Genomic DNA, 16,489 nt, shown 5'->3' on the forward strand with positions numbered 1-16,489 from the left:
TGCTTGAAAATATGAAGAGTCGTACTCAGTGATGTTGTTGTGTTGGATTTGCTCCAAACATAATGCTTTGTATTGTTGCAAACCGGATGTTCAAAATGTTCTGGAATATTTTTTATTCTGAACAGGATTCCTTCTTTTCACGCTATCATTAGGTAAGTATTCTGGAGTAACTACAATGTTGTTGATCCATCCACATTTTTATCACAACCATTCAACACTGTTTAAAATCACAATTGGCCTCATGGTGAAATCCCTGAGCAGTTTCCTTCCTCTCCAGCAACTGAGCCTGTATTTTTGTAGTGACTGGGTGTATTAATACATCATCCAAAGCCTAATTAATAACTTCACCATGCTTTACACATCTACCAATTGGTGCCCTTTCTTTGTGAAGCATTGAAAAACCTCCCTTGTCTTTGTGGTTGAATGTGTGCTTGAAATTCACTACCTGACTAAGGGACAATTATCTGTATGTGTGGGGTACAGAGATGAGCTAGAGTCGATACAACTTACAGTGAGCTCCAAAAGGATTGGAACAGTGTCATGTTTTGTTGTTTTGGCTCTGAATTCCAACACTTTCGATTTGAAATAATACAATGACTGAGGTTAAAGTGCAGACTGTCACTGTAACGGCCGTTGGCGGCGGAAGAAGGTGAGGACCAAGGTGCAGTGTAGTATGTGTCCATATTTATTAAATGAACACGGAAATAACAAAATAACAAAGAGAAACAACCAAAAACAGTTCTGGCTGGTGCAGACACACAACAGAAAACAGAAAACAATCACCCACGAAACACAATAGAAAACAGGCTACCTAAATATGGTTCTCAATCAGGGACAACGATTGAGAGCTGCCTCTGATTGAGAACCATACCAGGCCAAACACAGAAATAGCAAGTCACCTTTAATTTGAGGGTATTTTCATCCATATCTTGTGAATCGTTTAGACATTTTTGTACATAGTCCCCCCATTTTAGGGGACCAAAAGTATTGGGACAAATTCACTTATGTGTGTTAAAGTAGTCAAAGGTTTTGTATTTGGTCCCATATTCCTAGCAGGAAATGATTACATTAAACTTGTGACTACAAACTTGTTGGATGCATTTGTTGTTTGTTTTGGTTGTGTTTCAGAATTTTTTTTCCCAATAGAAATGATTGGTAAATAATGTATTGTGTCATTTTGGAGTCACTTTTATTGTAAATAAGAATAGAGTATGGTAGCATGTGAATGTAAAGTGATTACGGATAGTCCTGAATGAATCATGAATAATGATGAGTGAGAAAGTAACAGACGCACAAATATCATACCCCCAAGATATGCTAACCTCTAACCATTGCAATAACTGGGCAGGTTAGCATTTTTCGGGGAATGTTATTTGTGCATCTGTAACTTACTCAATTATCTAAACTTTTCACTACTTTAGTACACATAAGTGCCTTTGTCCCAATACTTTTGGTCCCATCAAATCCCCCACTATAGTTGAAGTCGGAAGTTTACATACACCTTAGCCAAATACATTTAAACTCAGTTTTTCACAATTTCTGACATTTAATCCAAGTAAAAATGCCCTGTCTTAGGTCAGTTAGGATCTCTACTTTATTTTAAGAATGTGGAATGTCAGAATAATAGTAGAGAGAATGATTTATTTCAGCTTTTATTTCTTTCATCACATTCCCAGTGGGTCAATTAGTATTTGGTAGCATTGCCTTTAAATTGTTTAACTTGGGTCAAATGTTTTGAGTAGCCTCCCACAAGCATCCCACAATAATTTGGGTGAATTTTGGCCCATTCCTCCAGACAGAGCTGGTGTAACTGAGTCAGGTTTGTAGGCCTCCTTGCTCGCACAAACTTTTTTCAGTTCTGCCCACATATTTTCTATGGGATTGAGGTCAGGACTTTGTGATGGCCACTCCAATACCTTGACTTTGTTGTCCTTAAGCCATTTTGCCACAACTTTGGAAGTATGCTTAGGGTCATTGTCTATTTGGTAGACCCATTTGCAACCAAGCTTTAACTTCCAGACTGATGTCTTGAGATGTTCCTTCAATATATCCACATCATTTTTTTCCCTCATGATGCCATCTATTTTGTCAAGTGCACCAGACCCTCCTGCAGCAAGCACCCGCACAACATGATGCTGCCACCCCCGTGCTTCACGGTTAGGATGGTGTTCTTCGGCTTGCAAGCCTCCCCATTTTCTCTCCAAACATAACGATGGTCATTATGGCCAAACAGTTCTATTTTTGTTTCATCAGACCAGAGGACATTTCTCCAAAAAGTACGGTCTTTGTCCCCATATGCAGTTGTAAAGCATAGTCTGTCTTTTTTATGGCGTTTTGGAGCAGAGGCCTTGCTAAGCGGCCTTTCAGGTTATGCCAATATAGGACTCGTTTTACTCTGGATATAGATACTTTTGTACCTGTTTCCTCCAGCATCTTCACAAGGTCCTTTGCTGTTGTTCTGCACCAAGTACATTCATCTCTAGGAGACAGAACGCATCTCCTTCCTGAGTGGTATGACGACTGCGTGGTCCCATGGTGTTTATACTTGCGTATTATTGTTTGTACAGATGAATGTGGTACATTCAGGCATTTGTAAATTGCTCCCATGGATGAACCAGAATTGTGGAGGTCATGGCTGATTTCTTTTGATTTTCCCATGATGTCAAGCAAAGAGGCACTGTTTGAAGGTAGGCCTTGAAATACATCCACAGGCACACCTCCAATTGACTCAAATGATGTCAATTAGCCTATCAGAAGCTTCTAAAGCCATGACATCATTTTCTGGAATTTTCCAAGCTGTTTAAAGGCACATTCAACTTAAGTGTATGTATACTTCTAACCCACTGGAATTGTGATACAGTGAATTTTAAGTGAAATAATCTGTCTGTTAAAAATGGTTGGAAAAATGACTTCTATTTAATACCAGAGCTATTGATGTGATCCTTTCTGATTAGGCAGCTTAGACGAGTGGCAGAATGCACTGATTGAAGCAAACAGTTGCACTAATGTTTTAACTAACGGTTCAAAAAGACGAGCTGGAAAATGTTTGCTCCTAATGTTGGAAAGTTGGATGTGCACCGTGCAGCCATTTCGCTGTCATCTACTTTGAAAAGGTCAGGAGTTGGAGCCAGCGAAACTGGAGGTTGTGGTTTTTCAGATGTCTGTTTGTGTTTTCCATTGGCAGTGATACGATTCTTGAAATATAATGAAAAAAAGGTTGAAGTAATTTGCCATGTTTGGAAGTTGTTTATGGAAGATGTTTCGTCCGTTATTTTCTGGCATTGGGCTGTTCGTGGTTACAGTACAAGATGTATCTGTTTGAACTAAGCCATTTTCAAAATGGCCTCCAGGGATGTAGCAAATTTCCCGGTGAAATCTGCAGTAGGAAAGCCAGTGAACAAGGTTGAAGGCAGAGGAGTTGACCTGATGCACCTTGACCACATGACTCAACATAAAATTAAAACATTTTGTCAGAAGTCTTATGGCCCATATACTGTATCCATTTTCCTAGTCAGGTCACATGGTTATCAAAGCTTTGGGCCCTACTTACAAACCCCTAAACCCCTCTTTCCCTCTCAGATATGAATGAGTGTGAGGAGACCAACGGTGGCTGTGAGACTTTGCGCTGCAACACCATTGGCAGCTTCTACTGCAAGTGTCCACTCGGCCAGGTGCACAGGGAGGACGGCAAGACCTGCCAAGGTGAGTGCTGTCACCCGGTGATGTCACCTGTCACCTCACACTGGTCCCAGAAGCATCTGTGAATACAAGCCTGCAGTATCACTTAAAGGAATAGTTCACCCAAATTGCAAAATTACATATCGATTTCCTCACCCTGTAAGCAGTTTTTAATTTTGCCATTTGGGTAATCTTTCCCTTTAAAACAGAATGGTATGGGTTCACAGAATTAACAAAGAATACTGTATAGCAGGGGTAGGCAACTAAATTAAACCGCAGGCCGATATTTGTCAGATGCGGATGATTGGGGGGCCGGAACGTAATTATAATAATATGTTCACCACTAAACCCCAAAAGAACAATTATTTTATACTTTGATTACATTGATGACCATCTAGATTATGAGATGAAAGGTTCTCCTCACCATAGCTTTAGCCACGTCATTAGTGCTTAGTTGTGGTGGTCTGTCTGATCTCAGCCAACCTTTTTGACGAATAGGAAGTGATTGCACAAAGCAGTGTTATTACAAGGGGATCTCTGTAATTAGTGTGTCCTTACATGGACACGGCTTCAAAGGTGCCTCTCTCTACCTGATCTTTTACTTCCTGGATGTAGACTAGAATACACTCAGTTACCTCTGTTTAAGTTGGAATCTGTTGCGTTGAAACGGCCACGTCCGTCTGTTTGTGACATTACAACAACAAAGACGTTACTTCAACAAATGAACACTGTTTTATTCCCTCGGACATCATTGCACATCATTGCTCCCGTGACAGATAGTATGTACTATGATTTGTTTTATTACGATGCTGGATGCTCATCTCCTCCTTTTCAAAAACACAACACAAACAATAACAAATGTGCCTGGGGCATCCAGTGGTGCTGTTTCACCTTTTGCGCATTTTAGCTTTAAAGATGGGTTCCGTTGCCCTCAAGACCAGCCATGTCATTCTACCCAGCATAACATAGTCCGACCTGGGATTTGAATAGTTGAGGCCTCTGAATCCAGGCCGATATGTCTTAAAGTTTCAGAAAGGCGATTTGATGTCAAATTGTAACGTTAATGTAGCGTTAATCTGCCATATATGCATGGTTGTCTTTGTGCCCTGATTCATTGCACATACTAAAAAGGACGCAAAGTTGATGTTGTTGAATCTTTTCAGGGATACTGAGAGTTTTTGACTCAAAAACATTTGCCAGGTAAAATCTATGGAGAATATCCTTTAGTCCTTTGGCGTATCTAGCTACATGGTAGTTTAGTGTCTAGCTAGCTACCTTCAAACCACACTAATTAACTCACCGACACACAGAGCCCCACAGTGAGTAGAGCTGGAGCTGAGGATCACACATGTACACTGTCTGATGCAACACATTTTGTTAGTGTCATTTTACCCTCCAAATATTTCCTCTTCGTCTTCAGTGTCAAATCCAGAGGCACTTGACACGCTAATAAAACAACATTCCAGAGGACATTTAATTAATGCCTTGGAGAGAGTCCTCAAGTTAGTTTGTAATTTAATAAAGTATATATTCAACCTCTCACATATCCATCGGAAATAAATTAATGACTCTTTTAATCCTTTGAATGTTCTTGACACAAAGAATTCACTGTTATTTTTACTTTTTGTCCAAAAGTGTTGGTCCCCTTGGGAGCTACTTATTCTACGGTCATGGCAATGATAGTTATTTTCTCTATTACACTAGGAATCCCAACAGCCGCCTATTGAAATGAAAAGAAGAGGCAGATGTTTGGAAAGTCATTAAGAATGAAGAATGTCCTGTCCGGTTTACATTAAGTCTTGGCTTTTCCCGGGTTGAAAGAACTGCTATGTTTTCTTTCCTTGGCCTCATTATTCATAAGAAGCCTCCAGGAGCTGTGTCCATGCTGTGCTGTATTACAGTAAGCAGGAGTGTAGGTGTGTAGATGTGTCACGTATGCACGAGCATGTTGGGAACAATCTATACTGAGCCGCAGAAATGTAGTGGTGCTACAATGATTCTGTGTGTGTATGTGTGTGTTTGCTTGCATGTTTGTGTGTGTTTGCATGTCCATGTGTGTGTTTGTGCTTGGTGCTCATGTGTGTCCTATTTAAGTCCAGACCTTTTGGCCTGAGGACAGTACCTATAAAAGACAGGAACAATTCATCCCAAGAGTCTCACTGCCATGGAAAAGACAGAGGATCCCTGAGGCAAAGCCAACATAAAATGCTCTCCCTTCAAAGCAGGCCTTTAGTCTAGTCAATGGAGGTGCGTTCAGGAAAGTATGAACCACTGTGATGTGAACAGCCCAATCTCTTTCTAATCATGTCCGACTGGCTGCTGAACAATGTCTAAGGTGTCGCAGAGTGTCTGGTTTGTATCATGGACTTATGGCACAGGTACACGAGCCAAGTATTTTTTGTGTTACTGTACGGTATCCATATTAGGACAGCCTCAGGAGGTGAGACATGACTGATACACCCCCACTGTGGTGAATGCTGCCTGCATGCTACATACGCAGCATCATCAACACAGCAACGTTTGAGGCTTGTGTGCCTGGGTTGTCTTTTTACACAAGTAAGGGCCATAACTACATATGAGGATACAGAGGTTATAATAGCCTAATAAAAATATATATTTTGTACACAATAAAGAAAATTTATTACGGGTTAACATCTAAATATTTCTCCCAGTGTTTATGAAAGCTCAGAATGCTTATATTCTTGATCTGACAGTTTTAATTGCATGTGACTCTTTGTGAATGAGTGGAATCATCAACGGTGGTTTATTCGTAATGATTTCATCTGTCCCCTGGATTTTCCTCACAGATTTTCCTTTTTAGTAGCACATTCACCACTCACTCAAACAGCAAAGTCCACCCTCTTGCAGTTCATGCCGAGGGCCTGATACGTGAAATGAACTACCTCCGAATTACCCCAGGTTGAGACTAGAGTGCAGTGTGTTCGCAAGATGCTGGACAAAAGGCAATTTTAGAACCGTCCCACAACTAACTCCTGCTTTGTCTACAGACATCCCCCAAACAAACAATACAGGAGGAATGTAGGAGGAAGCATTTAGGAGGATGCAGAGGAGACAGATAGAGAAGCATCCTTATTAATGCCTAGGAATACAAATTTGAATAGTATGGAATTTGAAGAAAAGAGATATCTATGTAAAGAGATTATGATTTTATGCAAATCATCATTACAACTGACAAACAAACAAAAATCAAATTTTATTGGTTGCATACACATATTTTGCAGATGTTATTGCGGGTGTAGCGAAATGCTTGTGTTTCTAGCTCCAACAGTGCAGTAATATCTTATAATACACAACAATATACACACACACAGGATACACACACAGGATACTTGTATCCGTAACACTGATGCTATGAACTTACAGCAGCTAATGCTGGTGTCTTTTTTGATTGTTTTTTCTGTTCTCCACATGACATTTTAAAGTGTTTTAAATGTATAGAAATGCAGTAAATGAGCTTCAACTTTAAAATTGTTTTACTTCAGGCTCTGTCATTCTATAGATGAGCTCACGTGTGGCTTGCTTGGCACATCACTTGACCACACTATTACCGTGCTATTTCCCTCACTCAGCTGAAGTTGGCTATTCGCTCGCTGCTCCCATCCATGCACAGCAGTAGATGATTGAATACATCAAGAACAGCCCTTGCAAATCCCACAATGCCTTTAATGTCCAAAATGACATTAACGTGTTGATTTATGTCGGGCTTATAGCAATATACTTTGGATAAGGTTGATCGAGTCCATCATGTGAATAAATATTAGTTTCTAACAGTTTCATGTGTTGAATGTAGTTTAATGTGTTGAAATGCTTTTATTGTGGTGTAATTCAATATCTTGTGAACGTTCCTGTGTGGTTCAGTTGTTCGTGTTTCTCCGCTTCCGTAGAGCTGTGCTTCTGTCATTGTATCTGAGGATGGAAGAAGGAGGGAGGGACATGGAGGAGGAGTGTGGACCTGCGTTCGGTGAATGGAGAGAGAGGAAGGGAGAATGAGAACGAGAGGAGGAGGAGGGATGAGGGAGGGTCTCCAACTAAAAGAGAGAAACATGCAGCATGTCTGTCAAAGCTGAGAGAGAGTTAGAGAGAGAGAGGAAATGCTGCCTGAAATAACAAAGAAAATTACTTACTATACTTAAACCCAGAGAGTCAACTGGTGCGGTGATCATACCTCCTTTTGGGATACTATCGACAGCTTGGTACAAGCTGTACTATTCTATCTACAAATCTTCTAACTTCCAAGCTTAGTTCTCTGTAGATACTTATCTCACACTTTCAGTGCTGTTAAGACCATGGCATCCCTAGGATGGGTCGTGGTGGTTCTAGTGGGCTTTTGGAGCCAGCTAAGCCCAGGTCAGGGAGCTAATAATGGGCCTGGCAGATACCGCTACCAGCGCAGGAACTGCTACACCTGCTTCTATGGATACAATGGCTACAACACGGGGCACATGAAAGGTGCAGGTGAGTGAGAAGTATGTGCTGTGTGCACAGTGCTCTACCATAGTACAGTATATCAGTCCCCGTTGTGAGCAAGATCATGTAATATCTGTCATCGTGTGTAGAGTATGACATTAGACTTTGTCACTTGAACCTCCTGGAATGCAAGGGAACCTGTAGTTTTTTATTGATTACATCTAAGAGATTATAATTCTGAATCAAGGCTTCTGTGTGTACTGACATCTGACATGTAGACACATCAGTGTGTGTGTGTGTGTGTGTGTGTGTGTGTGTGTGTGTGTGTGTGTGTGTGTGTGTGTGTGTGTGTGTGTGTTTGTTTGTTACAAATACAATGCAATGCAACTTCATTGTCCTATATAGGGCTGTAAACCTACATTAATGGCTTAACCTGCATTTATTTGCATGTTTAAAATGGTCATGTGTGAGTGGAGTAATGGGACACGTATAAATTACTTTGAAAGCAGGTAGCGATCAGGATACACTGCTGCTGCAGTTAAGGGGAATATACTGGAAGATGAGCTCTATGAGCCCTGTGTAGAGATGAAAGCAGAGGGACAGAGAGAGAGAGAGCGAGAGAGACCATGTAAGTCTATATCGAGGTTGTCCTTCTTGATTACAGAGAGAATTACAAAATAACAAATATGTGACCAACCGGCTCGATTCGATCGTATGTAGCAAAACTTGAAATTGTGTTTTTTTTTTTTACGTTGGATAAAAGTAGAGACTCAGAGCTAGAAAATGGTATATCATACACTACAGTTCAGGAACAATGGGAACGTAATTATGTTTTGAAAATTGATAAACTTTTGAGAAAATTGCCCATGAATGTTTAAGTACACCTACAGGAGAGCTCTTCTTTGTCTACACCCATTCAGCATCTTCACACCTTCTTAAGCCTTAGCCCCACCCATCTTTTTAAGCATCCACATGTAAGGCCATGTGCTAAACAGAGTGACTACAGTAGTGTACTAAATAAACAAAGATTTCAAGACTAAAGGCTGGTTTATACTGTCTATCGACATGTCTGTATACAGTTGTCATAGTGACATCATGAACATTCTATTGGCGTCCGACATCAAACTTGTCGTTGTTGTAATGAAAAAGGATAAACACAAAACGACAGGCTGCATGACATCAGCAGCCTGGTGGACCAAAATAACCTAACTGGTGTATTTTAACACCAATAAACCCATCCGTTTAACAATGAATTTAGTGTATGTCAATCTAGCAAACTAGGCAACTAAAAGCAATTTTCTTAACAATGTTTTGTACTCCCTGACAAAAGGCCATGCAGCCGAAACACTTCAGAGTTTTTCAACTTTGTTTCCATTGAATATGCCATACAAATAAAGTGCCCTGGTCCTCCTTTCTTTTTAATGTTTTGGTCTAGCTTGTTAGTTAGCTAACTAGCTAACACTAAGTTAGCTGGCTAGCCAGTTCAAATAATGACCATATCATATAGCTGACAACGTCTTAACTTTAGCTAATTTGTATTCATTATTACAGGAAAATAAACTAAATTAAGATAATTATTTACAAGTTAATGGCGAGCTAATTACAGAAAATACTTGGACACTGTCTTGTTGGCCTAATGTTATATCCTAATTTGACTTTGGTGCAGGTCATGTTGTTCTTCACTTCTCCGGTAAACACACACTATATCAAATAAAATATAAGTTTATTGTCAGGATACAGAAGGTGTAAATGGTACAGTGAAATGGTTACTTGCATAGTGGAGTCTTCTGTTTAGACATGTAGCTAACTAACTAGCTAGCTAAACAATGAACCATAATCTTAACTACCCTGCTTGAATCTACAGGTAGCTAAAGCTAACCAACCAGGTTTAATGTTAGCTAGCTAGCTAACATTTGGTTATAACTAGCAATGCAAGTGGTTCTGAGATACAAATAATATTACTACACAGATGATACACATAACTTTAGCTAGTGAGCCAGCCAGCTAACATTAGCTAGCTAGCTAACAGTATGCTTTAACTTGAAATGAAAACAACTTTCTGACAAAATTAGAAACGTATGATATCTGAAAATATAGCTAGCTAGACACTCTTAACGGTATACATGGATGAACGCTTCTCCCTCTCTGTCACGGATGCCATGGTTGCCCTTAGTTTGAAGATGTAATCCAGAGACAGGAGTTTTATACAACAGCCTTCTGTGTGTTCTCTTTTCAACTCCCTCCACATATTTGCAATCAAACGCCTGAATTTTCTCCATCTCCTTAGCTATCATATTCTGAAACAACGGTAATTTCATAGGCTATAGTCGATCCATGATCAAAGCATAAGCGATCGGATTTAAACAAGTAGTAGTAGTAGTCAAAAACTGTATGGCACCCCTCCATAACTGGGGCCTAGCTGAGCCATAATACCATACCACTAAATAGGTATAGGGAAGGGGAACAAGGGAAAAAGGGGTGTGCCCAGGTGAGGCTCCATACTGCTTTCAAATACCCATGGAAACGTGAAACCTTTTGTTTGGAGAATCATTTTTTTGTTTTTATACAATCAAGGCTTGAGACTCTCCTTCTTTGGTTGCTTTGGAAGCGGGTCTGACTGTGGCATCACATACCTGTAGCCTCAAGGCAAATTTTGAATTGGATTACATATTGCCTTTATAACAATGTTTTACAGCTGTCAAAGCTTCATCCTCCTAAATTGGAAAAATCAACGGATTCATTTTGGGAAGGTGATGGGATGGCCGTCATGGAAAAAAGGAAAGGAAAAACCATGTCCTTGGATGCTTTAAGCACTCAGAACACAGAGGAAATCATATGACTTACATGAAAAAGCATTGACTCCATCCAAAATTCTCCGACACGAAATCCCAGTGTCGGCACCCTAACTCTAGACGGTGTAACCCGCGTTCAGCATCAGGGGAGGGTGATATGAGAGTGTGAGCTGTATGTCTTAGATTAGAGATTATGAACTACCTGGCATAGTCAATCTTCAGATGCAGCAGTTTCTCTGTTGTTTCTCTGACTGGATGAATTCCTGGGATCCTCCTGATTTATGACAGTTGCACTTTGTTGCTTTTTTTTAATGCGTCTCATCATTGTCCAGTAAGAGTATGGCAAGCACAGGAAGATCCTGGCATCAGATCACACATGCCGATGCATGGACACAGGCAAGAACACACGCACCCATGCACACACATTTATGTGCAAACTTACACACACACACAAACACATGCACACACGCACACATACATTCACACACACATATGCCAATATTACTTCCCAAAACCAAGGTTCTGCTGCACTCCATACTCCTAATCTTTAAACACTGAGTGATTGAACCACAGAAGACCACAATCTTGTAACCACCAAGATACATACTCTATCATCTCAGCCAAGTGTGTTCATGGTTCCAGTTTCAATCATGTTGATGCTGGCTGGAAGTGTGAGCGACCCTAAGGCAGCTGTTTAGGACATTACAATTGTGTTTTGTTGTGCTAGTCTGTGTGAATTTCATGGCTGTTAATGAGAGTTCAATGAGCAGTGAATGACTGTGAGGTCAGGGAGAGAAGTTGGTCAGAGCAACAGGGGCCAGAGGCTGATTTCCTTGACGGATTGCTCTCTTGCTGCAGTTGTTCTTTCTCAATTCAATAAAAAAAGGCTTTTATTGGCATGGGAAACATATGTTTACATTGCCAAAGCAAGTGAAATAAACAATCAGAAATTAACAGTAAACATTACACTCATGAAAGTTTCAAAGGAATAGAGACATCTTAAATGTTATATTATGGCTATGTACAGTACAGTGCTGTAACAATGTGCAAATAGTTGAAGTACAAAAGGGAAAATAAATAAACAGATAAATATGGGTTGTGTATACAATGGTGCTTCATTGATTGCCCTTTTCTTGTGGCAACAAGTCACAAATCTTATGCTGATGGCACAGTGTGGTATTTCACCTAATAGATATGGGAGTTGATCAAAAAGAGATTTTTATTCTTTATGGGTCTGTGTAATCTGAGGGAAATATGTGTCTCCAGTATGGTCATACATTTGGCAGGAGGTTAGGAAGTGCAGCTCTGATGTTGGGCGATTAGGCCTGGCTCGCAGTCGGCGTTCCAATTCATCCCAAAGGTGTTCGATGGGGTTGAGTTTAGGGCTCTGTGCATGCCAGTCAAGTTCTTCTACACCGATCTTGACAAATCATTTCAGTATGGACCTCACTTTATGCACAGGGGCATTGTCATGCTGAAACAGGGAAGGGCCTTCCCCAAACTGTTGCCATAAAGTTGGAAGCACAGAATCATCTAGAATATCATTGTATGCTGTATCGTTAAGATTTTCCTTCACTGGAACTAAGGGGCCTAGCCCGAAGCATGAAAAACAACCCCAGACCATTATTCCTCCTCCATCAAACTTTACAGTTGACACTATGCATTCGGGCAGGTAGCGTTCTCCTGGTATCCGTCAAACCCAGATTTGTCCGTCGGACTTCCAGATAGTGAAATGTGATTCATCATTCCAGAGAACGTGTTTCCACTCCTCCAGAGTCCAATGGCGGCGAGCTTTACACTTCAGTCAATGCGTGGCATTGCGCATGGTGATCTTAGGCTTGTATGCGGCTGCTCGGCAATGGAAACCCGTTTCATGAAGCTCCCGACGAACAGTTCTTGTGCTGACGTTGCTTCCAGAGGCAGTTTGGAACTCGGTAGTGAGTGTTGCAACCGGCCTACGCGCCTCAGCACTCGGTGGTCCAGTTCTGTGAGCTTGTGTGGACTGCCACTTCGTGTTTGAGCCGTTGTTGCTCCTTGACATTTCCACTTCACAATAACAACACTTACAGTTGACTGAAGCAGCTCTAGCAGGGCAGAAATTTGACAAACTGACTTGTTGGAAAGGCGGTGCCACGTTGAAAGTCACTGAGCTCTTCAGTACGGCCATTCTACTGCTAATGTTTGTCTATAGAGATTGCATGGCTGTGTGCTTGATTTTACACATCTGACAGCAATGGGGGTGACTGAAATATCCAAATCCATTCATTTGAAGGGTGTCCACATACTTTTTTGTGTATTTTCCCTTTTCATCTGTGCCATGACTAAAGCACTGGGTTTTTTCATGTCGGGTCATGTGAATTGCAAACACTCCTTGCCCAAGGTGTATCAAACCCTTTCAAACTACCACAAACCCATTCTGAATCTGATATCAAAAGAGCCAGAGACAACTTACATGGACAACACACTCTGTAGTTTAGTGAACTATTATATCAGGGCAGAGCGGTATGCAAAGAATAGTTACAATGTCTTTAAACATAAATTCCTCTACTTTTCAACCTCATATCATTATGTCCAGCACAATATCAGTGTCTACATATGTGAAAATGGCGCGTTCCAGACTTGGAGCATCGGTACTGCTTGCCATGCAGTAGCAGAGAGAACAGTCTATGACTTGGGTGTCTGGAGTTTTTTTAAACAATTCTTAGGGTCTTCCTATGACACCGCCTGGCATAAAATTCCTAGCTCGGCCCCAGTGATGTACTGGGCCGTACGCAATACTCCCTGTAGTGCCTCTGTGTAGCGGTCGGATGCCAAGCAGTTGCCATACCAAGATGTGATGCAGCCAGTCAAGATGCTCTCAATGGTGCAGCTGTAGAACTTTGAGGATCTGAGGCCCATAACAAATCCTTTCAGCTTCCTGAGCGAGAAGAGGTGTTGTCGTGCCCTCTTCACAACTGTGTTGGTGTGTGTAGATCATGATGGATCCTTAGTGATGTCGACACTGAGGAATTTGAAGCTTTTGACCCGTTCCACTACAGCCCGTCGATGTGAATGGGTGCGTGCCCTGCCCTTTGTTTCCTGTAGTCCACGATAATTTCCTTTGTCTTAATGACATTGAGGTAGAGGTTTTTGAGAGGTTGTTGGCCCACCAGAGGTTGGTTCAACCTGAGCGCTACAGTGGCGCTCACCGTAGGAACTGATTGCCTGTAAAATCCATATATTCAATCACTAAATCAAGTACTTTCAAAATGTTAATTGAAAATAATACCCCCCTTTTCATGAAGTAGATTTTACGGCATGTCACTCATTCTACTGCGCTCTATTCTAACCAAACCTGCATTACCAGTTCATATCAGTAGGTATCACTATGCTCTGGCTTGTAGAAAAAAACTGAGGATAGCTGCCTGTCTCTGTATTTGTGAATGTTATGGTCAATTCTCTCTTTCTGCATTAGCCATCCATCTGTTATGGTTGAACAAATGTGTTCATATTGTTTGTGTAAACTGCTCTGTGGCAGAATTTGTAGGTTTTTTACTTTTAAGACAGTGACATGTGCGCCACCAACGTTAGTGATTAATCACCTGTAGTGGAAATACAATTATATTACTGGAACTTTACTGGACTAACATTTTTACATTTACATTTTAAGACATTTAGCAGGTCTTATCCAGAGCGACATACAGTAGTGAGCGATTATATTTTCATGCTTTCTTCATACTAGTCCATACTAGTCCCCAATGTTGACTGACTAACCTCTTCAGAAACTTCAGTCTCCCCTGACCTTGGGTAGCAGCAGGAGATCATTTCATCTTCTTTATCCTGTGCCAAACTCATTTATTCAAGGAGTCTAAATTGTGAACGTTAACGGCTGGCTGCATGATTGCATCAACCTAGTTAGCTAATGTTAGCTCGCTAGCTAGCTATTTAGCTAGGCTACTCTAAAGCTAACATTAGTCGTTTTCTTAGCTAGCTATAGATTAGAACATTCTAGCTAGTTTTAGATGAATGCTTTTATTAACACCTTGTTTTCCATGAACATGTGTGTTCAGACGGGAGAGGAGTGTGAGCGAAGAAAGAAATCAAGTTAAACAACAAGGTGTTTGTGCAGCTAAACTAGTTGTTAACATGTGTGGTTGATGAGGCTCTGTAAGCTGTAGCTAGGAGACCACTGTGACTGACAAGTGAATTCACCTGTCGCAGTGAGCGTGGGGGCTACCGCGTGAAATGACAGGGACAGGGTTGCATCCACTAGGCAAAACTGAGGTGAAAAAGCTAAAATTGGGAGAGACACTGTATGTAACTTGTCCAGTAAGAAAAACCTGCTTTCTTTTCCATTGCAAAATGTTTTTCAAAGTTTTTCTATGACGTGAACTAATGAATATGTCTGGTAAACGCGTTCAGAGTTTTGAAAGTAGTGTGACAGCGCCACACCAGATGAAAAAGTATTGGGGCAAATGCTGTCTCACCACATGTTTTCTGGCTGCTCTGGTGTCAAGTAATTGTCTTTTTGTTTTTTCATGATTTGGTTAGGTCTAATTGTGTTGCTGTCCTGGGACTCTGTAGGATCTGTTTGGGGACTCTTCTCTACGTTAATCTCTCTGTAGGTGAGGGCTTTGTTATGGAAGGTTTGGGAATCACTTCCTTTTAGGTGGTTGTAGAACTCACTGGCTCTTTTCGCACACTCATACACACAGACAGTGTGTCAATTGAGCCTCTTGTCAAGATTCTTTGCAGATCTGTCAGGGGGGTCCTCATCAGCCTGTAGTGCCTGAATGTGTCACGTTCTGACCATAGTTGTTTTGTGTTTTCTTTGTTTTAGTGCTGGTCAGGACGTGAGCTGAGTGGGCATTCTATGTTGTGTGTCTAGTTTTCCCGTTTCTATGTTTGGCCTGATATGGTTCTCAATCAGAGGCAGGTGTTAGTCATTTTCTCTGATTGGGAACCATATTTAGGTAGCTTGTTTTGTGTTGGGTTTTGTGGGTGGTTGTCTTCTGTTTTCGTGTGTCTGCACCAGACAGAACTGTTTCGGTTTTTTGTTGTTTTGTATTTTGTAGTGTTCACGTTTATTGTCTTTATTAAACATGATGAACACTTACGACGCTGCGCTTTGGTCCTCTCCTTCGTCCACAGAAGAAAACTGTTACAGCATGTGTTTGATTAGTATGCTGTTTGGGAGGCTCACTTTGTATACACTGTATATGTAAATGTGTAGACTATGTACTGTATACAGTGTAATATAATGTTCTTTAATGTACTGAAACTGGAGGCTATTCTGCACAGACACATAAGCAAATACACAGTATGTTACTGTAGCGCCCAGAGAGAACAGATTCTGATGGAAATGGGCTGTTTTCTGTTCCTTATTCTCCTGCTTTATTAACAATTCTGAGGTTGGATTGTGTGTGTGTGTGTGTGTGTGTGTGTGTGTGTGTGTGTGTGTGCACGCACCTGTGTGTGTGTGCACGCACCTGAGTGTGCGTGCTTGTGAGAGCTTGCCAGTGTGTGAAGTCTGCGTGGCATGTTTCATGAATCCCTGCTTTCCATCAGTGTTGATGTGGCTTTGGATTTTATCTCCTTGTTGGCAGTGTCCT

At 41.1% G+C, this 16,489-nt stretch overlaps 1 protein-coding gene across 2 annotated transcripts in view; it reads left to right on the plus strand.

The window, feature by feature from the left end:
- The first annotated feature begins 7,745 nt into the window (after positions 1 to 7,745).
- The window catches only part of LOC112221591 (multiple epidermal growth factor-like domains protein 6), a 72,265-nt gene continuing 63,521 nt past the window's right edge, over positions 7,746 to 16,489 (plus strand). For both annotated transcript variants that reach the window (XM_042303598.1, XM_042303597.1), the window contains exon 1: positions 7,746 to 8,154. In XM_042303598.1, coding sequence (XP_042159532.1) covers positions 7,986 to 8,154 — 169 coding nt within the window. In that variant the 5' untranslated portion in view covers positions 7,746 to 7,985. The remainder of the gene's footprint in view (positions 8,155 to 16,489) is intronic.

The sequence above is a fragment of the Oncorhynchus tshawytscha genome, linkage group LG22 (genome assembly GCF_018296145.1).
Source record: "Oncorhynchus tshawytscha isolate Ot180627B linkage group LG22, Otsh_v2.0, whole genome shotgun sequence".
NCBI lineage: Eukaryota > Metazoa > Chordata > Actinopteri > Salmoniformes > Salmonidae > Oncorhynchus > Oncorhynchus tshawytscha.